Here is a 22,492-nt window from a genome sequence, read left to right as displayed (position 1 = left end):
GGCAAGATCCCTGAGATGGCAGAGGCCCAGGGAGGCCATTAGAAGCATCAAAAATATGCCCTGCGGCAGGTGCAGAATGCCATTCAGGTCACCTTCCTCTCTCCCTGTTCATACCTCCCCTGGTGGCTGATCCCTTTGATGTCACTAAAAGCCGGAGTCTTCCCTAATGCCTGACTTCACTTACTTAAATGCCAGTGGGCTTGGGGCTGCTTGTTACTGATGCAAAGCCCCCAGCTTCTAAGAGAGAGGTGTGTGGAGACAGGGCAGGGCTGGGTCATCCGCCTTCTGTGGCACAGCCATCTCACCTGGTCATTCCGGGTACAGAGATTCCTGTTCTCTTACTTTAAAAATAACATATTTCCTTGAATCCCCAAAACAGTTAAAAAATAAAAAGGGTTACGGAGGGGATGACGTCTGGCACAGAAAAGCAGTAAAATAGGTCGTATTTCTATAATGAAATACATACCTATCTATTTACTTATTGACTCTGAAATAACAGAGGTAGATCCTTCCAGGTTTATCTAGCATGCATTTGATACTGTGATCATCTTTTCTTTCTTTGTTTCTTTTTTTTTTTTTTTTTTTTAATTCAAGACTGTGTTACAGAAGTTCTGCCATCTGGCATTACACATTCAGGTATAGTGAGTGAGTTATTCTTTGCAGGAGAGGACCTCAGTACAGGCCCTACCGTGGTCATAGTTTTGTTGAAAGGATAGGCGCTACAAAATGTTTGATCACCATACTCGGCTACCTGGGAATAAAGGCAACTCCAGCCTTCATCTGGGTTCCTGTGCATGTAAACTACCTGAAGTCAGGAGTTTATGCCTGCGTTGTTCATTGATGTATCCCCTCTACCTTCAGCGGTGCCTTGCCTATAGTCAGTGCTCAGTAAATGATGGCGGACATGTGGTCCAGTCCATGTACTGGTTATAGAGCATGACTGAGCTTTGTGGAGATGAGTTAAAATTATCAGACGAGATGGTTCCCTTGTGTTGGGCATAAACCATGTGCTTTATAGAAGTCAATATTACACAAAGCCTTGATAATTTCACAGCTTCTGGTAATGTTCTGTACGTTTGTCATGATGTTTTGCTTGTCAGGACACTAACCTGTGTTGGATACATCTCATTGTTGATGTGCATATTGCTGGCTCAGTTGATACCTCATGATGGCATGAGGTTTAAATCAGGGAGAGTCGTGAAGTATGACACACAGAGAGTCATTAGAAAGGCAGAGGTCATCTTACTTCTCTCTTGATTCTTTGAGCACTCTGGCTATGTGCTCCTCTCTGAGCAAGTCTCGGCTTGGGGCTGCAGCAGTCTCCTGCCATGGAAGGGTAGGTATCGTATGAGATGTGCATGTGATCCCATGACAAGGAAAAGAGGTGGCCTCATGACAGTGTGTCTGTCCTTGCTGACATTTTGACCTCTCATTTATTGGCAGGCCTGAATTATGTTCTGACGGCTGACGTGGCCAAAAAGGAGAAGGGCCAGCTGCCCAGGGTCTACTTTGTGCTTCTGGGAGAGACCGTGGGTCAGGTCACAGAGAAGCTGCAGCTGACTTACATGGAGGAGACGTGTCGTCACTACGTGGCCCATGTGAAGGTCAGTCCTCTCCTCCTTTTTATCCTCAAACTTTGATCTCTGCAGATGTTCATTTGGAGCTGGTAGAAACTACTTTTATTATGTATTATGTATGCTCTTCCAAAATTTTATTTCACAGGGAGGAGCGTATCCATTTCTTCTTTTCTTTTAAAATTGGCCTCTGACAGCCCTTTTGTTTATCTTACTGTGTTGATTTCAGCCTTTAAGGGGGGTTGTGGTAGTCTGGGAGACCAGTAATGGTCCCTGACTTTGAGTTGTTCTTTTCAGAGGTTTCTCATCCTCTCCCCTCTATAAGGCTCAGTAGTCTTTTCAGAGGAGAGCCTTGGAAGCACGTGCCTCTGGGTCTGCAGTGATGCTGGATCACACTGCACCTGATGCCTTTCTCAGTGGTCTACTACAAATTAGCTCATGGTCACAGTTAAGACATTTAAAAACTGGTTGGACTAGATTCTTCCCCTTTGACTACTTTCTATTTATTTTAGGAATGCATTTTTTGGCAACCTTTCCCCTCGCACTCTAAATAAACTTGCAAATGTTTTTCTCCTCTTGGAATTGCTTGTTAAATACACTTTGCTGCTAATTCAGGAGGCCAGGCTTTGATTAGCTACAGAGTGGCCCTTGCAGCAGACGCTGGCAGGGTAGAAGTCCTGGCAGTGCCTGATGCTGCAGGAATGGCCAGACACTGACCCAGGGGCAGGGTTAGAGAGTGGAGGAGGTGGAAGAATGCATTTAATCCAGGCCACATGGTGGGTGGAACAAACGTGGGTTTTTGAGACACATAGATCCAGTGTGTATCCAGCTGGACGCATATAGTGACCTCTCCCCGTCTCAGTTTCTTTACCTCTGAAATGGACACAGTAATCCTTACCTTGAAAGGTGGTCATCAGGATTAAACGTTACACAATGAATTTACTTAAAGGACCTTGAATGGTGTCTGATAAATAGAAAGCAACCCAATTATTATTATTTGGTTGGGCTGTATATAATTGCTAATATTCTTTTTGACTTACAAAAATGGAAATTTCATATATAGTTCAACCTAATATTATTTATTAGCCACTGGATTTCTGACTGATAGTTTGAAAAGTCTGCAGGTTAGAGGTGAAGTGTCCTCCTGTTAGTGCCAGAGCAGAAGAATAACAGCTGCTTCTAGATGCTTCAAGGCTGTATATAGAGAAATGCCCCACACACCCATGGCACTTGGCCTGGCCTAGAGCCCATGAGTCCATGCCTCTCAGATGCTTTTCAGTGGGGCTGGGCTGTGTCTTCTGCCAGGACTCCTGCAGGGGCCTGCCCAGACCAGCTGCCTGAGAGCTTGGGATGCTGGCCATTTATAAAGCTGCTCCTGAGCCTGTTAAGCCATACAGCCCCACCCCCTCAGTCTTAGATGACATTGGCTTGTTGGTGCCTTTGGTGGGGTGTGAGGCTGCGCAGTACAGGCTCATATGCAAACACTGTCAGCCCTTTGAATGCCTGTTCTTGGTGTTTTTATACCTGATGGGGACAGGGCATCTTCTCTCGGGCTGCTTCTTGCTAGGTCTATTCACAAAAGCTTTCCTTCAGGTTTCTTTGCAACTTCTTGCTTTGGCTGAGAAGTTATCCTTTGTTCCTAGTTACCAAAGGTACTGGCTATGAGATGCCACACAGAGCCTGCAGGCCTTTGCAAAGTGCACTCAGGGAGTGGCAATAGTGAAGTGCAGGCCAGAGACAGGGCTCTTTCTATGGTGACCCTGAGGGTTACTGGGGAGGATCAGGGCTGTGCAAGGGGTTGGTCCTGCTACTTCCTGATATCTAGGGTTGCCAGACTTAGCAAATAAAACTATAGAACTCCTAATTAAATCTGAATTTCAGATCAACAATGAATCATTTTTTAGTATGAGTGTGTCCCAAATATTGCATGGGATATACTTATACTAAAAACATTTTGTTGTTTATCTGAAATTTGAATGTAACTTGGCATCCTGTTGGCAGATTCAACTCTGCTGATCTTCCTCTACCCAACCAGTGGCATTTCTTCACTCAAGCAAAACCTGGCTGCCAAGAAGAGAGATTGAGATGATGGTTAGAAGAGTTTGGAGGCTGATATCAGGGCTCTGGAGTGCAGATCCTGCACAGACCTTGATGTGATTATTTTGGTCATTCTAGGAGAGCAAAAGAGCAGGCCTGCTTTAGTGAATTGGGACCTAGAGTTATTTGGATATAGTGATTGCTTGGCCATTTTCTTATGCAAGGAGGTGGGAGCGGAGAAATATACCAGATAGACACATATCTCTGAGGCCTTTATGGTTCAAGAGGCAACATTGCGCCAAGGAACACTCAAGGTGGCTGATACTTTATAGCCATACTCTATAGCCATGAGAATGTTTATTTCTGCCAGTTACTGTCTGGGCTGTTGCAGAGGACTGGGCAAATGACAGAGTGCACCCGTAGGATGAGTGCTAATGGCCTGGCTAGCTGTCCACAGGGGAGGCAGCAGGCACCGCCCCTGGCTTACTGGCTGTGGGAACACAGCTATGGAAGCTGAGGCAGGAAGCAAGGATGGGGAAATGGGAGCGGCAGCCAGGCCGCCTCCTGGAGCAGGAACTGGGGCCTGGGGGTGTTGGTCAGGGATCAAGAGCAGGATACAGTCTCTACTGCAAGTGGAGCTTTCTCAGTGGAGCCAGCTCTCAGCTTTATGGACAAATCAAAGAAGATAAATAAAAGCATTCTGGATTATCACACACCATATGGCTAGCAGACAGTGGGGCTGGCATGAGGGGCTGGGCCTGCTTTGTTTAGGCTATCTTTACGTATTTTTTTCTTTTTTTCTTTAAGCCTATTCCAATTTTTTTTTTCTCCCTGTCCTTTTCCCTGGAAGTTTTCTTTCCATATAAGGTGATAAGTGACTTTATCATGGAAGACTGCGTGGGCTAACACCTGTTTTCCAGGCTGTCTTGTACCAGGCTTTGTTCCATTCACCGTCTTGAGGGGCACCTCCGGAGGGTATAGGATTTTTTGATAAGGCAGCACATCCTCCTGGGGGGGCGGGCAGGTACGTTCTCAGGGCCTCACTGTGGTCAGCAGAGCTGAGGTAGCTCCAGCCGCTTCCTTGGCTTCTCTGCCTCGGAGTTCACACACCCCAGCTTATCTTCCCTCTTGCCCCAGACCAGCCCAGTTTTGGGGATGGGGCCCCTCCCACTAACATTCAGGCTGGAGGCCTCTAGTGGATCTCACAGTCACAGGTGAAAGCCCAGCACCTCCCCTCTGCATCAGGCTCCCCATGCCCTGCCTGTGCTTACCTTTCTAGACCCATCTTCTGCCACCACATCCCCTAGGCCCCAGCTGTTGTCATGACCTGCCCCTTTCCTCCTGGAACCTGCTGCTTACACTTCTTTGCCTTAGTTCTTATGCTCACAGAAGTCGGAGATCTGGTTTGTGTCGTATTCATGTAGAACCATGCACTACCTGCATGATTTTTACGTTTTTTTTGGTCTTAAACTCATACTTCCAGTGGTATTTTCTTTCATATTTTCTCTTTAAATAAGCCAACTTTTGGTCTCAAATAAAATAATTTAAAACAGAAACTTTCACCTTTCTATAACCAGAAAACCATGCAACATGTCCCCAAAACAGAAAGTAACTGTAAAAATAGATAGATTGAAGACATAACAGTGTCCTAGAAGTCTAGCTGGATTTCATTGTTTGTCAAAGTTGCTGATAAAGCGCGCACTCCGTTCATGTGTCAGAATGGGAAATGATCAAGTTCTAGGGAAGGCTTAAAGACATACGGGCACCACACTGGAACTTCCTTCCCAACGCAACCAGGACTGCAGGGGAATTGACCGGGAACAACGTTTCAAATACGAGAGTTATTTTGCGGAGTCATGCCTATGTGCCATGGAAATCCACCTTGTGGGCCCAGTCTGGGAAAGCCTGGCCATGCTCTGCTTTGATCAGAGCTGAAGGCTTGCTGTTGTTCAAAGCTCAGTCCACAGGTTTTGAACATCCTCAGCGGCAGCCACTGTCCTAGGCCCTGGGGTTGCCACTGTCATCTTCCTGACTTCTTGGAGCTTATTCCATGCCGCCTGACTCCTACTTGTCAGGTGGAACCTTGTTGGAGTGACTAATTGGGTTAGCTGGAGTGTGGACTCACAAAGGCTTCTGATATGGAGTGGGGCCTGCTCACCTCTGTCTGGACCGACTGCTGGGAAGTGATGGCTTGAGATGATGGAGAAGAGAGTTTGGGCTGCATGGCCTGTGCCAAATAATAAATGTGGGTGTCCTGTTGTTACTCCATCGTTTTCTGGTTTATGTGTTCTTACTTGGATGACAGCTGTGCAACATCCTCTAATCCTGCACAATACCTTGAGAGCACAGGCCTTTTGTGAGATCAAATGCCTATGCATGACAGGCAAATAAGCAGGCTCTTCAGGACCAGGGAAATGATGGCAACAGTTCTGCGTCTGATGCAGGGATGGCAGAGAAGCCCAGGCAGAGTATGGGGGCAGTGGCGTCATTCCCTACTGTGAGGATCAGTGACACCCTCTAGAGGCATTCAGGGAACTGTTTTTGAACAGAATCATGTGTCAGACACTGTCAAGAAGGCCAATAACAGGATTGTTGTTAAAAACAAAACAGTCTACACGAGACAAGGAAATATGCACATCGGCTTTTCTGAGAAGCTGCAGATGTTCATGAGATTGTTCTTTTATGTTCCTAAAGGGTTTTTCAAGGAACTTTGAAACCTAAGTGACTGCATCTCCTTCCTTGCTTTTGTGGGCAGATGCTCATCCTGGCCTGGCGAAGGGTGGGACATCACCCTGGCCACCAGGTCTCCTGAGAGATCACACCCTGTGATCTTCCCAGGTGTTTTGGCCTCTTTCCATTTTCATATCCAACAAAATGCCTTGGGACCATGGCTTCAATCACATTACGTGCTGCGAGTTTATAGAGTGTTGGATGCTGGTTTTCAGAGATGATCAAGGCTTCTTTTTTTTCTTGTTTAAGACACAGATAGTTAAGAAAGGGAGATTAAGTTGGAGTAATAAGAACTCTTAGAAAGAGGTGAAAGAAAAACAGTGAAAGTTTCTTCTTTATCTGAAAAATAACATGCTAAATCTCTGGGTCATCTTGAGAAGTCAAAGAAATAGCTAAGAAAAAAAAATGTTGCAGAGTTTGGCAAAAAGGGACGCCAACAGGAATTAGTATTAAAGAATGTAGTAATTGAACTCCCTTTGAAAATGATTTTAAAAGAAGAATACCCATAATATTCAGGTAATAGCAATGAAAGCAGCTAACACTCATTTAGCATTTAGTATGTGCTGGTTACTGTGAGTCACTGCATGTGAGATAGTTACTGTTTTTAATCCTCATTTTACTGTTTCGAAGACAAGGTATAGAAGAGTTAAGGAACTTGCTCACGACTTTATAGTTGACAAGTAGCAGAGATAGGATTTAAACCCGCAACTCTGGCTCCTAAGACTGGGGTTTAAACCACTGCATTGTAACACCCCTCATAAGTATAAGCTAGAACTATTAGTAACTAGTACTTATTATATGCCAGATACTCTTCTACAGGCTTTAGATGAAGAAAGAGAGGTTAAGTAACCTGACTTAGCCTCTAAGCTAGTGAGAGACTTCCCTGCCTCTTCCTAATAGAGTCCTGGGGGCATCTCTATATTGAGCATATGGCACGGCCCCTAGAGGTGACAGCTTTTGGGGATTTATGCTCTAGAGCAGTGGTGTGCGACTAATGCTTAACAACAAACTCTTGGAAAGAGGGGGCATGACTTTTGTAGCATTTTGCAAATTTCCTTGGTGTAAATATTCTCATCATGTCTGATTTCAAGCTACCAATGAGGCATCACTGCATGTGGAGTTAGGAAGAGACGCACAATAGCACACAGTTGTTTAGTATTTCCAATAGCTCTAAATATCTTTAAGAGCATAGATGATAGTAAAGTATGGTAAAATAATTAGGAAGTTATGAGTGTTGAGTATTTATTACCTTTATCTTAATATAATTTACTTATTTTTAAGTTTATTCAATTTAACTTTTAATAATGGCTGTGTTTAACAACTCTGGCTCGTAAACTTTCTGAAAATTTAACAGTTGGCCTTTGGAAACCCACTGAAGCAAGCCCCAGCACACAACTGAATATGTTGAGGGCTTTGTTGTTGTTATTGTTGTTTTTAATTTTAGATTCACAGGGTACAGGTGTTTGTTTGTTCCATGGGTGTATCACATACTGATGAGTGTTGGGCTTCTAGCATGTTTGTTAATAAGTTGGTCATATCACTCAAGTCTTGCCTGATACACAGATGTTTCATTATCCAAGTCTTTTTTCTTTCTTGTTTCCTGTGACTTTTTAAGTTGATGAATGATAGGAAAGTAAATTTGTGGGGTCAGTTAAACCACCAGACAATAGCTTTTATGTTTGTACATTGGGTTCAGAGGTACTCTGTATTTTGACTGGATTTACGGGATAGTGTAATTGTTTCCATTTAAAACAATGGAAAAGATTTCATTTACATTTATTGAGATCTTATTCTTTCCCCTCATTCCATGCACATTTAGGATTCTGTTCGGCAGCCCTTTGCACTCTGAAGATGCACGAATTGCTGACTGTTGGGCTTGCTTGAGAGGACGGGGGTTTATTACCTCCCATAGGACTGTTTAAACTCTGGAAGTTTAAAGTAAACTCCTGCAACTGAACTTAGTCCTAATTAGTACAGAGTGAACTAGCTGTGAACAACCTTTGGTTTTCTTACTTGGTGCCTTGATCATGTGAGACCTAAGGGCTGACCTGCCCTTTTCTTATCAATTGCTTTAATCAGAAATAACATATCAAGGTGGCCCAAGTTGTGTCATTATTCTTTCCTTTGTCTTCTCCACCCGTTCCCAAGGCATCCATTCCTAAGGTCATTTGGAGAATTCTCTGTTTCAATAAGTGGGATCCACATGGCTCAAGGAGCAGCAGGCCTTGGAATCACTCTTTGAGTAGTAGCTGGTCCCTCAGTCTACACCAAAGAGCTGACTCGCCAGACCTCCCCACCTCCCGGTCATACAGACTCCAGATTTGGAAGGAGCCCTTGCCATCTCTGTCCTCTGACATAGAGCTTGGGTGTCCGAGACACATCCAGCTCCAAGTGACAGGCCCAAGAGAGCCTCTGAATGAAGATGGATGAGCTGGGTGAACACAGCCACACTATGTTCTCGTGAAGGCAACAGACCATGGGCCAACTTGCTGGGCATCCAGAGTTGGCTGCAGAGGCTGGAGTGAGTGGCTTTCAAGGCAAGACTGATAATGAAAGTCATGTGTTTGGGTGGCAGTCACAAGCAGGGGAAGTGGGGGAGCCAGTTTCCCTTCGTGCTGTGCGTCACAATAAGATAGGACACAGATGCAAAAGCAGATGGCTACAGCTGGATCTGGGTGAAGGTGGCAGTGACGCGTCGGTGCAGAGAATTCCTGTTTTGAGGAAAGATTCGGAGCCAGCTAAGATTTTCTGAGGGCCTGTCATGTCTCAGACTGTCACACTTATTCCTCTGTCACGTGTGCCTAAGTCCATTTTAGATGACCCCTTGTAAAGAAAGGAAGCCTGGCTCCTGAAACCTCATTGCATGGGAAAAGGGGACCAACATATTCTGTGGTTGTACCAGCAAATTATTATGTATTTCTTATTTTATAAAAGTATAGATTTTATTCATGCCTATATGGTTAGAGAAAATATTATTTTTAGTCAATATATTAGTATTAAGATCACGGCCTCTTTTCTTCTCATTTTGGAAGGGGAATACTTTTAGACCTTTTAATGAAAGAGTCATTTTCTCAGTAAATATTTGATTGGCCTGAAGGTAAATGGGTAGGTGTAAAAAAGTTATGGAAGTATTGGACTTGAGGAAACTTTGACAAATAGCACTCTCTTTCTCTCTTGGGCATATGTGTGTGTGCATGCATGTACTCCAGCTCTCTGTGTATATTACACACACATACGTTTTTCACATAAAACATTTTTATTTTGGGCCAGGTGTGGTGGCTCACACCTGTAATCCCAGCACTTTGGGAGGCTGAGGCGGGCAGATCATCTGAGGTCAGGAGTTCAAGACCAGCCTGGCCAACATGGTGAAAACCTGTTTCTACTAAAAATACAAAAATTAGCTGGGCATGATGGTGGGTGCCTGTAATCCCAGCTACTGGGGAGGTTGAGGCAGGAGAATTGCTTGAACCTGGTAGGTGGAGGTTGCAGTGAGCAAAGATTGTGCCACTGCATTCCAGCCTGGGAGACCGAGCAAGACTCCATCTTGAAAAAAAAAAAAAAAATCTTTATTTTGAAATAATAGCAGTCTTACAAAAAAGTCATTAGGATAGCACAAAAAAAAATACTGTAAATTCTTCACCCAGATTCCCTAAATGTCTTTTGTTTTGTAATTTTCTATCTATTCATACTTCTTACCTGTTTGAGAGTAGGTTGGAGACATGATGCCCCCTTATCCCTAACATCAAGGATATTTCCTGAGAACAAGGACATTCTTTTATGTAACCATAGCACAATTATTGAAATAAGGAAATTAAGTGATACATGACTGTTAGCTTATCTACAGAACTCACTCAAATATCACCAGTTATCTCCACGTCCTTGGTAGCAAAAGAAAATCCCGCACTGTTGCATTTGGCTGTCACGTCTCTTTAGTCTGGAACAGTCACTCAGCCTTGCTCCTTCATGTCCTTGACATTTTTGAAGAGTACAGGTCAGTTATTTCATAGAAGGCCTCCCTGAGTTTGTCTGTTTCATCATAATTAGATTCAGGATGTATATTTTCTGCAGGAATACCACAGAATACTTGTGTCCTATATATTTAAAAACATATACATCTAACATCACTGAAAGTATGTATTTTTAACTCCTTCTTTAAAGTGGTTTTCCAAAGTTAGTTGCCATCCCCAAAAGGGAGCTTTTAGTCACTGAGAGAGGTGATTATGAAAGTACGATAGCTTGCCCACTACCTCTGCTCCCGGGAGCACAGGCGAGTTTCAGCTCTGGGGAAGGTGATCATTTGGGTCATTAGTAGGGCTTTGAGTACCATGGTGCCTGCAGGGAGTTCCCAGTTCTTACTGCAGTCTGAGAATAAAACATAGTATCTTTGGTCTTCACAGAGGTATCAGACAGGAATTCCACTCAGCTTCCAGGAATCGAGACCTGATGACGGGGCTAAAGCACATCAAGATAATTTCTCTCTCTTCTAGAGGAAGAGAAGTTGCTGATGTTGGTTCAGTGGCTCAGGGATGCAGTTCTCTGACCTTTCACTTATTCAGGAAATATGCATTGCATACCTACTATGCCGCAGGCTGGGGGACTTGCTCTGCTGCGAACAGACAAGGATCCTTGTCCCCCTGGGAGTTTATATCCCAGTAGGGGGAGACAGACAATAGATATAATAAAGAAGAAAATCCAGGTGCATTAGAAGACGATGAGGCTATGGAAAAAAAAAAAGAAGAAAATAGAGCCCAGTGAAGCAGGTTTGGGAATGCAGGCGTGGGGTTACAGGGGTCAGGGTGACCTCACTGAGGAGGTGTTTGATTTGAGCAAAGCCTGGAAGGAGGCTGGGGAGTTAGCACACGGGTTCCTGGAGGAGGTGCTCAGACCGGTGTCTGAGTGTCTGGTGTGTCTGAGGAGGAGCAGGGAGGCCAGTGTGGGCAAAGAGGTCAGAGTGGCAGTGATGGTTGTGAGAGGGTCATCTTGGGCTTCTGAGGCCTTGGGAAGGATTCGCCTTTGCTCAGAGTGAGATGGGAGCGTGCGAGGGATCTGGACAGGGCGGTGACCTGGCCTGCCTTCCATTTTTACAGGCCCCTGCTGGCGGCTGTGTTGGGAAGGCCTGTAGGAGGCGGGAGAGCAGCAGGAACAGAGTTAGGAGACAGTGAGAGTTATCCAGGGAAGAGGGTGACTCCACTGAGGTCATAGTGGTGACATTGTGAGAAGTGGTCAAATTCTGCATACATTTTGAAGGGAGATCCTACAGCATTTCCTGAGGGTTTGATTGTCAGTTGTGAGGGAATAAGATATCAAGGGTGACTCCAAGCTTTTCAGCCTGAGTACCTAAAAGGATGGAGTTGTCACTGGTGTTGTTTTCAACTGAAGGTTCAGGTGAGCAGGTTTAAAGGAGAAGATCTGGAGTTTGTTTTTAGACACACTAGTAGATGTTTAAGTGTGGATACATATGTATGCGTCTTCAGTTTGAGTCATAGTCTGAGTAAGAAGTATCAATTTTGGAGTCGCCAGCAGACGGATGGTATTTAATGCCAGGAGATTTGATGAGATCACCCAGGGTGTGAGGGGAGATAGAGAAGAGCGGGGGGACCAAGGGCTGAGCTGTGGGCACTCCAACACTAAGAGCATCTTTTCCTCCTACCCCTAAAATGGCTCTAGGGCTCCAGCCATTGTATGTGTTTTTCATGCAGGAAGTAGGGGGAGGTGCAAAAGGGCTCTTTGTAATCTGGTCTGAGGCCCCTGTAAAGAGCCTCCAGTGACTTCTGCTTACAACTCATTGACCATCCATCTTTTCAAAGAGGTTGGAAGATGTCTAAGTACCAGCTAGACATCTTATAAATCCTATCACTATAGTGTTTTGTTCTCCAGCAGAACTTTCTGTGATGAAGGAAATGTTTCGTGTATCAGCACTATCCAAAATGGTGGCCACTGACCACGTATGACTGTGAGCACTTGAAATGTGGCTAGTACCACTAAGGCATTGACTTTTTACTTTTCTATAATTTTAATTAATACAAATTCAAACCGAAATAACACATGTGGCTGGTGGCTACCATGTTGGACAGTGCAGATATTGAAGTTTGATTTTTAAGAAGAAAAGGGACGAACACTGGACAGACAACTCACAGCTCCTGCCACAGTACCGCATGGAGCCTCCCAAGGCACTAGTCACACAGATCAAGCCCCACAGCGAAATGGAAATATAAATAATAGATTGAGGTCACATTGACTGTTTCACATTGTACTTAGACATGCTGATTAAAACCTGAGTTGCAAGTGTGCCATGGAACATAATCTCTCCCTCTGGTGTTTTGGAACAATCACACACAAATGTTTATATCCACATACATGCCCGTATACAATGGGGGAAACAGAATAGAAGAAGGTTGGATGGTTCACCTTGAGTGGGTCCTTCACAGGATGTCACCACCTTGGATGTGATGTTTTCTGTTTTCAGTGGCATAGAACTAGATAAAAGTTGGCAGTGCAGAGGATGGAAGTGGTATTGCTCGGTGGGAAAGGGAAGGCATTTTAGGTTTGAGACGTATTACAGTACTGCCTTGTAGTGTAGAAAAGCCCTCCCTCCTGATGCTCTTGCTAGTGCTGAGTGGAAAGATTCCCTTTCAATTCAACATGTGTGAAGCACGTGAACTGAAGCGCTCTTCCTGCTTAGCATGGCAGGGGCTGGGCTGGACCAGGCCGGGGTGGACCAGGTCTTGCTCTGATCAACCACGTGGTCTCAGGCAAGTTGCTTCACCTTTACTGCTGAGCTTCAGTGTCCTCAGCTGAAACAGGGAGCAGAATACTGACTTCTTAGTAGGGGTCTGGTAAACACCGGGCCCCTTTTTCCTTCTCCTCTTACCCTGTACATCTTTTCCTCTTTCTAACTGCCTCTGCATTTGGAAGGGGTCAAGACTAGTTCCATAATTTTTAGGGGGATTAAAAAAAGGATTAGAAGCAGATGGTGAGAAGAAAATAGAAAGTACAGAGCAAATAAGAAATATGGGAAGAGAAGAGGGCAATTGGTAAGGCAGCTCTTGGAGTTGGCACGTTCTTTCTCCCTGGACCAGAGCAAGACAGAGCCTCTCAGTCATCTTCACGGGCTGATTGACAAGGACTCCTCACTTTAGCATGCATATGAAGCACCTGGGACCTTCTTCAATGCAGATCCTGATACAGCAGGTCTGAGGTGAATTTCTAGCAAGCTCCCTGGTGACACTGGTGCTGCTGGTCCATAGACCACAAAGCAAGGAGCTCGAAGACATAGATACCAAAAGTGATAGGGGAAGAGGGACAAAGACCACCAGCTGGCAGTTGATGCAAGTATCAGAAGCAAGTGGGCCTTGGAGGGGCCAGATGCCTCTCTCCTCACACTGACCGTGAGAGCAAGTGCTCCTCATCCACAATGTGGGGCCAGGCTTGAGTCAGCAGCACTGACTTTATGTGACCTTGCGCAGCTCTTCAGCCGATGCTGACGTGTGTTAATGGAGGGGGTGCCCCTTATAGGAGGGTGGTATGGGCTACAATTTCTTCTGCATTCTCTGCCTATTGCTTAAAGGACAGTGTTGTCAGCAGTCAACTGACTGAGCATGACTTTTCAGCAGTTTTTTAAACTTCACTGCGGTGTTTTTGGACACAGCTATGTCAGAAATCTATTTCCCCTTCCCAGAGACCAGGAAGCTCTTGAAGTACAAGCTCTTATTAAGCAGAAAATTTTAAAGTGGTTTTCCTTCTTCTTTTCTTGGGTCTGCTTTCTTGGGACAAACAGAATACAAGAAGCCAGCTTAGAAATTGCATGGGTCCTTCCTGCATTTTGTGAGAAAATAGTGGCCTCCTATATTTCTTCTCCGACAGGTTACTGTGGGCCATCAGCTTCCTTGGTGACTTCTGTTTTGCAGATGGGGAATTTGTTGATTGTAGTGAGTATGCTGTGTGTGGCAGAAAGGATTCTGCCACCTACAGAGAGCTAGGGAAGCTCCCAGGCTGAGGAAACCCACCCCTTCGAAGCAGCCATCCATAGGTAGCCTGGGTGGCTTTTCACAAGACAGCCCTAGCCCCACTTCATGGGACTTGGAACAATGGTGCATCCAATGGTGGACGAATAGTTTATTCACATGCATCCCAGGAGATTTGTGTGAAGAGGGTGACAGAGAGTTGCTTCTTTTAAAAAAATATATTAAGGGCTATATAAATAAAAAGAAGAAATTAAGTTGTAACAATAACAATAATAGCTATCTTTTATTGAGCATTTACTATGTGCTACATGTTTTACATGTACATGAAGTCCTTATAAAGAATACAATTACATATGGTAATTAATACATGATTGTATACAGAAAATTGTATCAGAATTATATCTACATATATAAAAATAAAATAAAATCTCATTTTACTGTTGAGAGATCTGAGATTTAGAGCCTTTATTTAAGATCTCACAGCTGGTAAGCAGCCAAGTCTTGGGTTTGAATCCCATCCAGCAACCAACTAGTTCTATAACGTTGAACACAAAAGATGATGGCTTTTCTCATTATTATTACCTAGGTAGTCTGAGAACGAGAAAACTCCATTCTGGATGGCCCGTTTCTGGGAGGATTGGTGCTAGGTTTCTCCTGTTCTTGGGAGAGGTTGCACTTTTCAGCCGCTCCTGTGCACATGTGTCCGTGTTCTGTGGTGGGAGGAAAGCTGAGTGTGGGTCAGTGAGTCCGGGGCAGGCAGGAGTCCTGGGGACTGGAGGTTCTCTGTGCTTGTGTTTGATCTTCCCTGCCTGTCTGTGGCCTCTGCAGTTTAAACAATGACTGCCACTTAACCCTCTTCTGAAGAGCTTGAAGTCTGGTCCATGCGTTCAGCCCACCAGCATGTGTCGAGTACCGGTTGGGTACATAGCTCTGTGTCTGGTGGAGGGGAAACAAAGATGAAAAAGACCAGGCCCTGTCTTCCAACAGCTCAGGTTATTTCACACCTGCACTTGGGGCACTGTCTTACTTGGCCTAGTCCCACACTTGCCCCTCCCACCCTTTGCTTCTCTATTTTCAATTTGCTTCTGTTTCTACACGCATCAGTGATACAGTGTCCTATGTACAGGTGTGCCTGGGACAGTCCTGGTTTATACCTGTTGTCCCAGCATGATCATTAATAGTTCTCTATTTCACTCTCAAGTGTTCCGATTTGGATGGCACCCTATTTATTGAGTGCTCATTGTATGCCAGACACTGTGCTGGGCCCCGGGCAGGTGGAGACTAGTAAGCCATATCCGCTGCCTCCCAGGAGCTGGTCTGCTGGGGGCATCCGTTCTGAATGCCATGACTTGGCAAGTCAAGCATTCCCATGCCTTCCAGACTCCTTGCTTTGGCTCTATCTGTGTGAAATGTACTCCGTTTCCAGAGCCAGCTGCCAGGCTTTTTCCCCTGGGCTGACTTTCCACCACCCTGATCTGCGATTCCTCTCTGCTAACACTCCTCTCACCCTTCTCCCCAGGGTGGGCTGTGGGCCTTCTGGTCCTGAGCTCCCTCACATCTGAGCTTAGTACCTTCTTTCCGCCTGTATTTGTGTTACTTGGATATTTGCGTTTATCTTCTATACTGGAGCATAGGTTATTTTAAAGGAGGGAGCTTATGGCATTCAACACTGTCACCCTGGAAATAGGACCCCCAAAACACTTTATTTATCAAATAAATGATGGAGTAGGTTCCAGCGTTGTTTCTTCCTTGCTGTCCATTTTGAAGGATAAGTAAAGAGTTAATTGAAAGGAGAGATTTTTTTTCCCTCTTGTAATAAATCAAACTTTTCTGAATCTGGAAAAGTGATGGATGAGACTATGTGAGCACGCACGCACACACACACACACACACACACACACGCACCCCATAACCATTTTGAGGTCATTTAATGAGGAATTGCTTTCTGGATAATCTCACTCCTTTGGTATAAATCTAATGTGGTGAAAGGGCAGGGGTCAGATATTTACCCCACAGGGTTGGTGTGAGGATAAAATGAGGCATTGCTTGTAAAGTGCTAAGCTCAGCCCACTGAAAAATATGCAAATGCATCGGAAGAGTCCTCTGTAAATCCATTGAGCTGGAATTTCCAGGCAGGTGTCCTTGTTGCCTCTTGTTAGCCTTTTGTGAGTTAATTCTTTGTTTAATAACAAAGACCTGCCAGATGGTAATTTTGGAGGCTCAGATACACTCTGTTGCACATGCCTGTCCAGGTTACTTAAAATATGTCAGAAAGAATGAGGGAATGACTCAAACAATTTCAGGAAATGGTTCAAGGCCATGTAACCTTTAAGGAAAACCACACGGAGCCATTACTTTGTGTTGAAAGGCAGCTCCCTGGCTCCCTGGGAGGCCTGGTGGCAAGCAGCGAGACACTTGATTTGGGTGAAGGGGGGCCCCAAGGCAGTGGTGCCTCCCTTCCTTCTGCCCAGAATTGAGGTGTTGTCTCTACAGTGGAAACTCAAGAGCAGCACTGTCTGATAGAAATATAATGTGGCCATATCTGTGATTGTAAATTTCCTTTTTTAAAAATTATACTTTAAGGTCTAGGGTACATGGGCATAACATGCAGGTTTGTCACATAGGTATACATGTGCCATGTTGGTGTGCTGCAGCCATCAACTCATCATTTATATTAGGTATTTCTCCTAATGCTATCCCTCCCCTAGCCTCCACTCCCCGACAGGCCCTGGTGTGTGATGTTCCCTGCCCTGTGTCCAAGTGATCTCATTGTTCAAGTCCCACCTATAAGTGAGAACATGCGGTGTTTGGTTTTCGGTCCTTGTGATAGTTTGCTGAGAATGATGGTTTCCAGCTTCATCCATGTCCCTCCAAAGGACATGAACTCATCCTTTTTTATGGCTGCATAGTATTCCATGGTGTATATGTGCCACATTTTCTTAATCCAGTCTATCATTGATGGACATTTGGGTTGGTTCCAAGTCTTTGCTATTGTGAATAGTGCCATAATAAACATACGTGTGCATGTGTCTTTATAGTAGCATGATTTATAATCCTTTGGGTATATACCCAGTGATGAGATTGCTGGGTCAAATAGTAATTCTAGTTCTAGATCCTTGAGGAATCACCACACTGTCTTCCACAATGGTTGAACTAATTTACACTCCCACCAACAGTGTAAAAGCGTTCCTATTTCTCCATATCCTCTCCAGCATCTGTTGTTTCCTGACTTGTTAATGATTGCCATTCTAACTGGCATGAGATGGTATCTCATTGTGGTTTTGATTTGCATTTCTCTGATGACCAGTGATGATGAGCATTTTTTTTTTCTAGTAGCCACGTTGAAAAAGTTAAACAGGTAAAACTAATTTCAGTAACATATATCGGTTTGCTAGAGCTGCCGTAATGAAGACCACAGACTTATGGTTTATATGAACAGAAATGTATTTGCCCACAGTTCTGGAAGTTGGAAGTCCAGGATCAGGTGTCCACAGGTTTGGTTTCTCCTGAGGCCTCTCTTCTTGGCTTATAGATGACTGCCTTTTCCCGTGTCCCCACGTGGTCTTTCCTTCGTAACCATATCTCTGGGGTTTCTGTGTGTCCACATTTCCTCCTGTTCTAAGGGCTCCAGTCAGATTGGATTAGGACACACCCTGAGAGCCTCATTTTAATTTAATCAACCCCTTTAAAGGCCTAGTCTCCAAATACAGCCCCATTCTGAGGTACTGGGAATTAGGACTTTAACACAGGAATTTTGGGGGAACACAGTTCAGCCCATAAGAATGTATGTTGTTTAGTCTAATATAGCCAAAATGTTATTATTTCAACATAAAATCAATAAAATGTTAATGAAATATTTGCCTTCTTTTCTGCACTAGGGCTTTGAAATCTGATGTGAATATTAGCCCCATTTTATGTTCTCATTAGGCGCATGTGGGTAGTGGTGATTATATCAGACAGTGCAGGTCTAGTGTCAAACCTCCTAATCTCTTGGGAGACCTTGGGATCATCGTAAGGAGGGCTGAGTGAATTCATAAAACATATGCAGTTCCTGAATCAACTAATAAGTAAAAGTATACCTTTTATCACCTGAGGTTCTGGTAAATATTTTGGTATTATAAAGGTTGCTTTCATACTTAGAAAAGTTAAGAAGCATGGTTCTGACTTTCCTAAACTGGGGTTTCTAGAGCCCAAGCTCTGTTAGCATGGTGATGGCGGCCTGCAAAATCTTTCCAGCATTTCAGAAAGCCTGGTGGGATCACAGGGGTTGCCATCTAGCTGCTGACAAGGTCAGCATCATTGCTTTCAGCTGGCATTTTAGTACAGTTTTCTGGTGACCTTGTGCTGATCAAACTTTCCAGGTGGCTTTTTATGACACTATAAGAATTACTGGGGTCATGCCTGGAGAGATGGCCCACAATTCACCTACAGGCTTGAGTACAAGCCTTCCGGGGACTCATCTGTCAGCACTGTTATTATTCTCAGGGCTTTGGAGGGTGCAGAGGTAGATGAAGTAAGCAAGCGCTATTTTGCTTCCTGTGTTGAAGTCAGGGAACAAGAATTTCCTGTGTGCCACAAATAATGCTCCCCACCTGTATAGAATGCCTGGGAAATGCAACACTGGCCATTCTTCAGCTTCTCTGCCTACAGCTGTTCTGCTGGAGGGTCTCCTCCTATTCTCAGAGCAGAGAGCCATGAATGGGGTACTGGGGGCCATGACAGGCATCCCTTAGCTCTGACCTTCTGGTTGTGAGTGGACTCTGCCGTATCTGGCAGTCCATCCAGTGTTGGATGGCATCAGCAACCTGAAAGCCCTTTCTTACGCTGTGCCAGAGTCTACCTCCATGTAATCACACACTCCCCTCCTATTTCTGCCCCTACCTACAGACATCTGTCTGTCTGTCCCGCATCCCCACTGCCTACTTCCTCTAGACTCAGCACTTTGAGTTCCTTTGGGTTTCTATGTCATTTTGGAACTTATTCCACTATTGAATTATCCATATTCTTTGGTTTTTGCCTTTATTCCCCTTTAGTTGACCTTTTAGACACTTTTCTAACCATGCCCCCTCCCCCACTGCCCCAAAAGGTCAGGGAAAATAAAGAAGAAGAAATTCAAACCCTTATTTTGCTCCTCTTCAGCAGCAGTGGTAGCATGGAAGTTCAGTGGTTATTTTCATTCCTTCCTGGTAGCCAGTTTCCTCAAATTGGTCAATATAATCCTGCCTCTTGGAGCGATAGCTGGCTAGATTCTTCTGCCACTTTGGCAATTATATATTGGTCTGGATTTAAAAGTGATATTTATTCCGTAGCTCTCCTGAATCTGACATTTGTTCCTCTCTCATCCTATACTTCCCTGGGCATGATACCCTTCTTTCCATCAGTTGTGTTAGAGAAATGTTACCATGTGGCAGATGTATCCTTACCTGTTTAATTAATGAGCCAAACAGTCCAGAAACTTAGGTTACAACCAAGGTAGTCTGGCAAGAGATATACATGAATTCAAAGAGGTTTGGGATAATTTTATTAATGATAAAGCCATAAAGAACTCCAAAATATTTTAAGATGCTTGGCATCAGGAACTGTCTCATTTGTCTCCATATCCCCAGCACCACGCAGAGTAATTGACATTGACTAATTGCCCAATAAATGTTCACTGAATGTTGGAGAAGCTGGAGTATTTCCAAAATGAACATATGCTTAAGATATTCTACTAGAAGTTTACAATGTTATCTTTTACATTTAGATTAGTGATCCATTTTGAGTTAATTTTTGTGTATTGTCCAGGATAGTTTCAAACAGTTGTGAAAAACAATTCGGTTTGATGGTTATCATGAGTAGACTAATATCTGTCAGCTCATATAACCCGATAGTCAGCTGGAAACAGTTGGTCACATGAGATTGCCTATCTACATTTTAAATTTGGCTTCAGAGGGAGCAGCCAGCAACTCCCCTCAACCCCCTAAATTTGGGATTGTCCTAATGAAATCTTGGACTGAAGCAGTACATTTTTAACCAGCCCTCCTCAGGAGATTTGGTTCGTCTGGCACTCAGCCCACACTTTGCTTAACTCTGAGCAAAGGCGTCCGTGGGTGGAGAATCCCACTTCCCCATTCTGGATGCACTAGCACTTTTTCTATTCATCCCCAGTTGTGGAATGTTTAAATTCTTTCTCATTTTCTTCTGTCACTACCATGCTGCAGTGAGCATCTTGGGGTACCTAACTATCAATTCGGGAGGACAGATTCCAGCTGTGGCTTTGCTGGGTCAGTGTTACAGCCATTTATGTCCCCTCAGATGTTGGGTTGCTGCGCTGTTACTCCATCACACCCATCTGAAGTCCGGGCTGGTAGGCAGCAGACACTGGGTGTGGCTTGGTTTCTCATACCTTTTTTTTTCAGTCCCTGGTGTTTTGTCATCCTGCGTGGCAGCGGCAATGCTCCAGCTGATCATTTTTATGGGACAGTCCTTCCTTGATGAGACCCAGATCCCTGTTTAAATCACTTGACAACGTAAAGAATATTGTTCTTCATACCACCATTTGCCAAAGCATTTTTTTCAAAGGATAGTAACGACTTTTATGTCAAAAAACAAAACAAAATTCTGAGTCCAAATTAATTTTGGAACATAATTGTGTTTAACGCAGACTTTTTGTTGCAGGACTTCATGGAGCTTTAGAAGCCCAGGCACACAAGGAGGATGCACTGTTTGGCATTTCCCAAATGTACATGACCACAGAACACTTTTTTTCTCCTGATGTTTAGGAAATGGTGCTATGATATAGATTAGTTTTCTGTGAATAATTTGGCTTTATGCCTTCATATGCCTTTTCTCTCTACTCATGTAGAAATTCTTCTTTAGCTTCACATTTTAATAATGGAAGAACTTAGTGATGTTTCATATCTAGAGATTTTTCTCTAGGTCCTTCGCATCGATAAGACATGTTTCAAGATACGCCAAGCCCTAGTTCTGATCTCTGGGGTCCTCACCATTTATAGACTTCCATTAATCCTGTGGTGACTTAATTGTTTTGTTATATTTTTAGTGGCCTCCTACACTATGGAAGACTTTCTGAAAGCCCATATCTCATGCTAAATTTAGCTGGTTTTTTAACAGCCTTGATTGATTGCTGGTCTTAATGGAAGAAAATGTGATCCTTTCTCTTCCTCCCTTGTCATTAAATTATTACTAATCCGTGACCAGAGGAAGCAGCCACTGCATACGTGGGTGCATTTTTAAAAATTGTGACACATCATCAAGATGGATATATTTGCCCCTTTAATTCAACAGGCACCTGTTGAATGCCTGTGCGTGCAAACATCATGCTGGGCTGGGCCCTGGGGCTTACCCCTTGGAGCTCAGAGCAGAACTCCCAGCCAGGCTTATCTACCACTGCAGCCACAACCATCCCTACCTGGAGAAAGGGGCTAAAAGAAGCCCATGGGATTAACACACATTCTGAAACACCAACCCTCAGGAGAGAAGTAGAAATGGGAATTGGAATTCAAAGCATAGGTGAGGTTAAAGGGTTTGAACAAAGTCAGCCTGATCTCGGGCTTCTGAAGTCCTATATAGTATAACTGCCGAACTGAGGGCCTGTGGCTCTCTGGTAGTGAGGGAGGACCCAACTGGAGTATGACTTCCACCTCTGCATGGCCAGCCTGGTGACGTGAAGCACATTTCTTACATCAGGTTCCCAGTTTCCTCTTCTGTAAAATGGAGGCAGCATGGCATTGTAATGGGGATTAATGGAGATCATTTACCTGAAATGATCCAGCGGGTGCTTAGCACATACTTGAGCTTCTTGTGGATCCATTACTTTCCCTTGCCTATTTTTTAGGGAACGTGGAGTGTTACCTTGGCTTCTGGTTATAAAAGCTTGGTTGGCAAATGCAAGCACACATGCCTCCTATAGTGTTGTCCTGGGCTGGGGTGGTGTTAGGGGGCAGGCAAATAACTGATCACTCTGTGTTCTCAAGACAAGCGATGGGTAAGAAGACAAGGCCACAGAGGTCAAAGATACAGAAAAATAATTGCCATATATGCTATGCAGCCAATGCCCCTACATCGTGTGATTGTAGAGTGGTTCTTACACTAGGGGGCATAGAATCACTTGAAGAGCTTATTTAAACAGATCGGGGGGGGGGGGGGGGCATAGAATCACCTGAAGGGCTTGTTTAAACAGATCAG

The 22,492-nt window shown here is 44.3% G+C and overlaps 1 protein-coding gene across 1 annotated transcript in view; it reads left to right on the top strand.

The window, feature by feature from the left end:
• ITGA9 (integrin subunit alpha 9) overlaps positions 1-22,492 on the top strand; it is a 381,793-nt gene that overhangs the window by 101,539 nt on the left and 257,762 nt on the right. The window contains exon 15 of the mRNA XM_023187614.2: positions 1,444-1,604. Coding sequence (XP_023043382.2) covers positions 1,444-1,604 — 161 coding nt within the window. The remainder of the gene's footprint in view (positions 1-1,443; positions 1,605-22,492) is intronic.

The sequence above is a fragment of the Piliocolobus tephrosceles genome, chromosome 2 (assembly GCF_002776525.5).
Source record: "Piliocolobus tephrosceles isolate RC106 chromosome 2, ASM277652v3, whole genome shotgun sequence".
Lineage (NCBI taxonomy): Eukaryota > Metazoa > Chordata > Mammalia > Primates > Cercopithecidae > Piliocolobus > Piliocolobus tephrosceles.
Note: the sequence above shows the minus strand (reverse complement) of the source record. Positions and strands in the feature narration are given on the sequence as shown.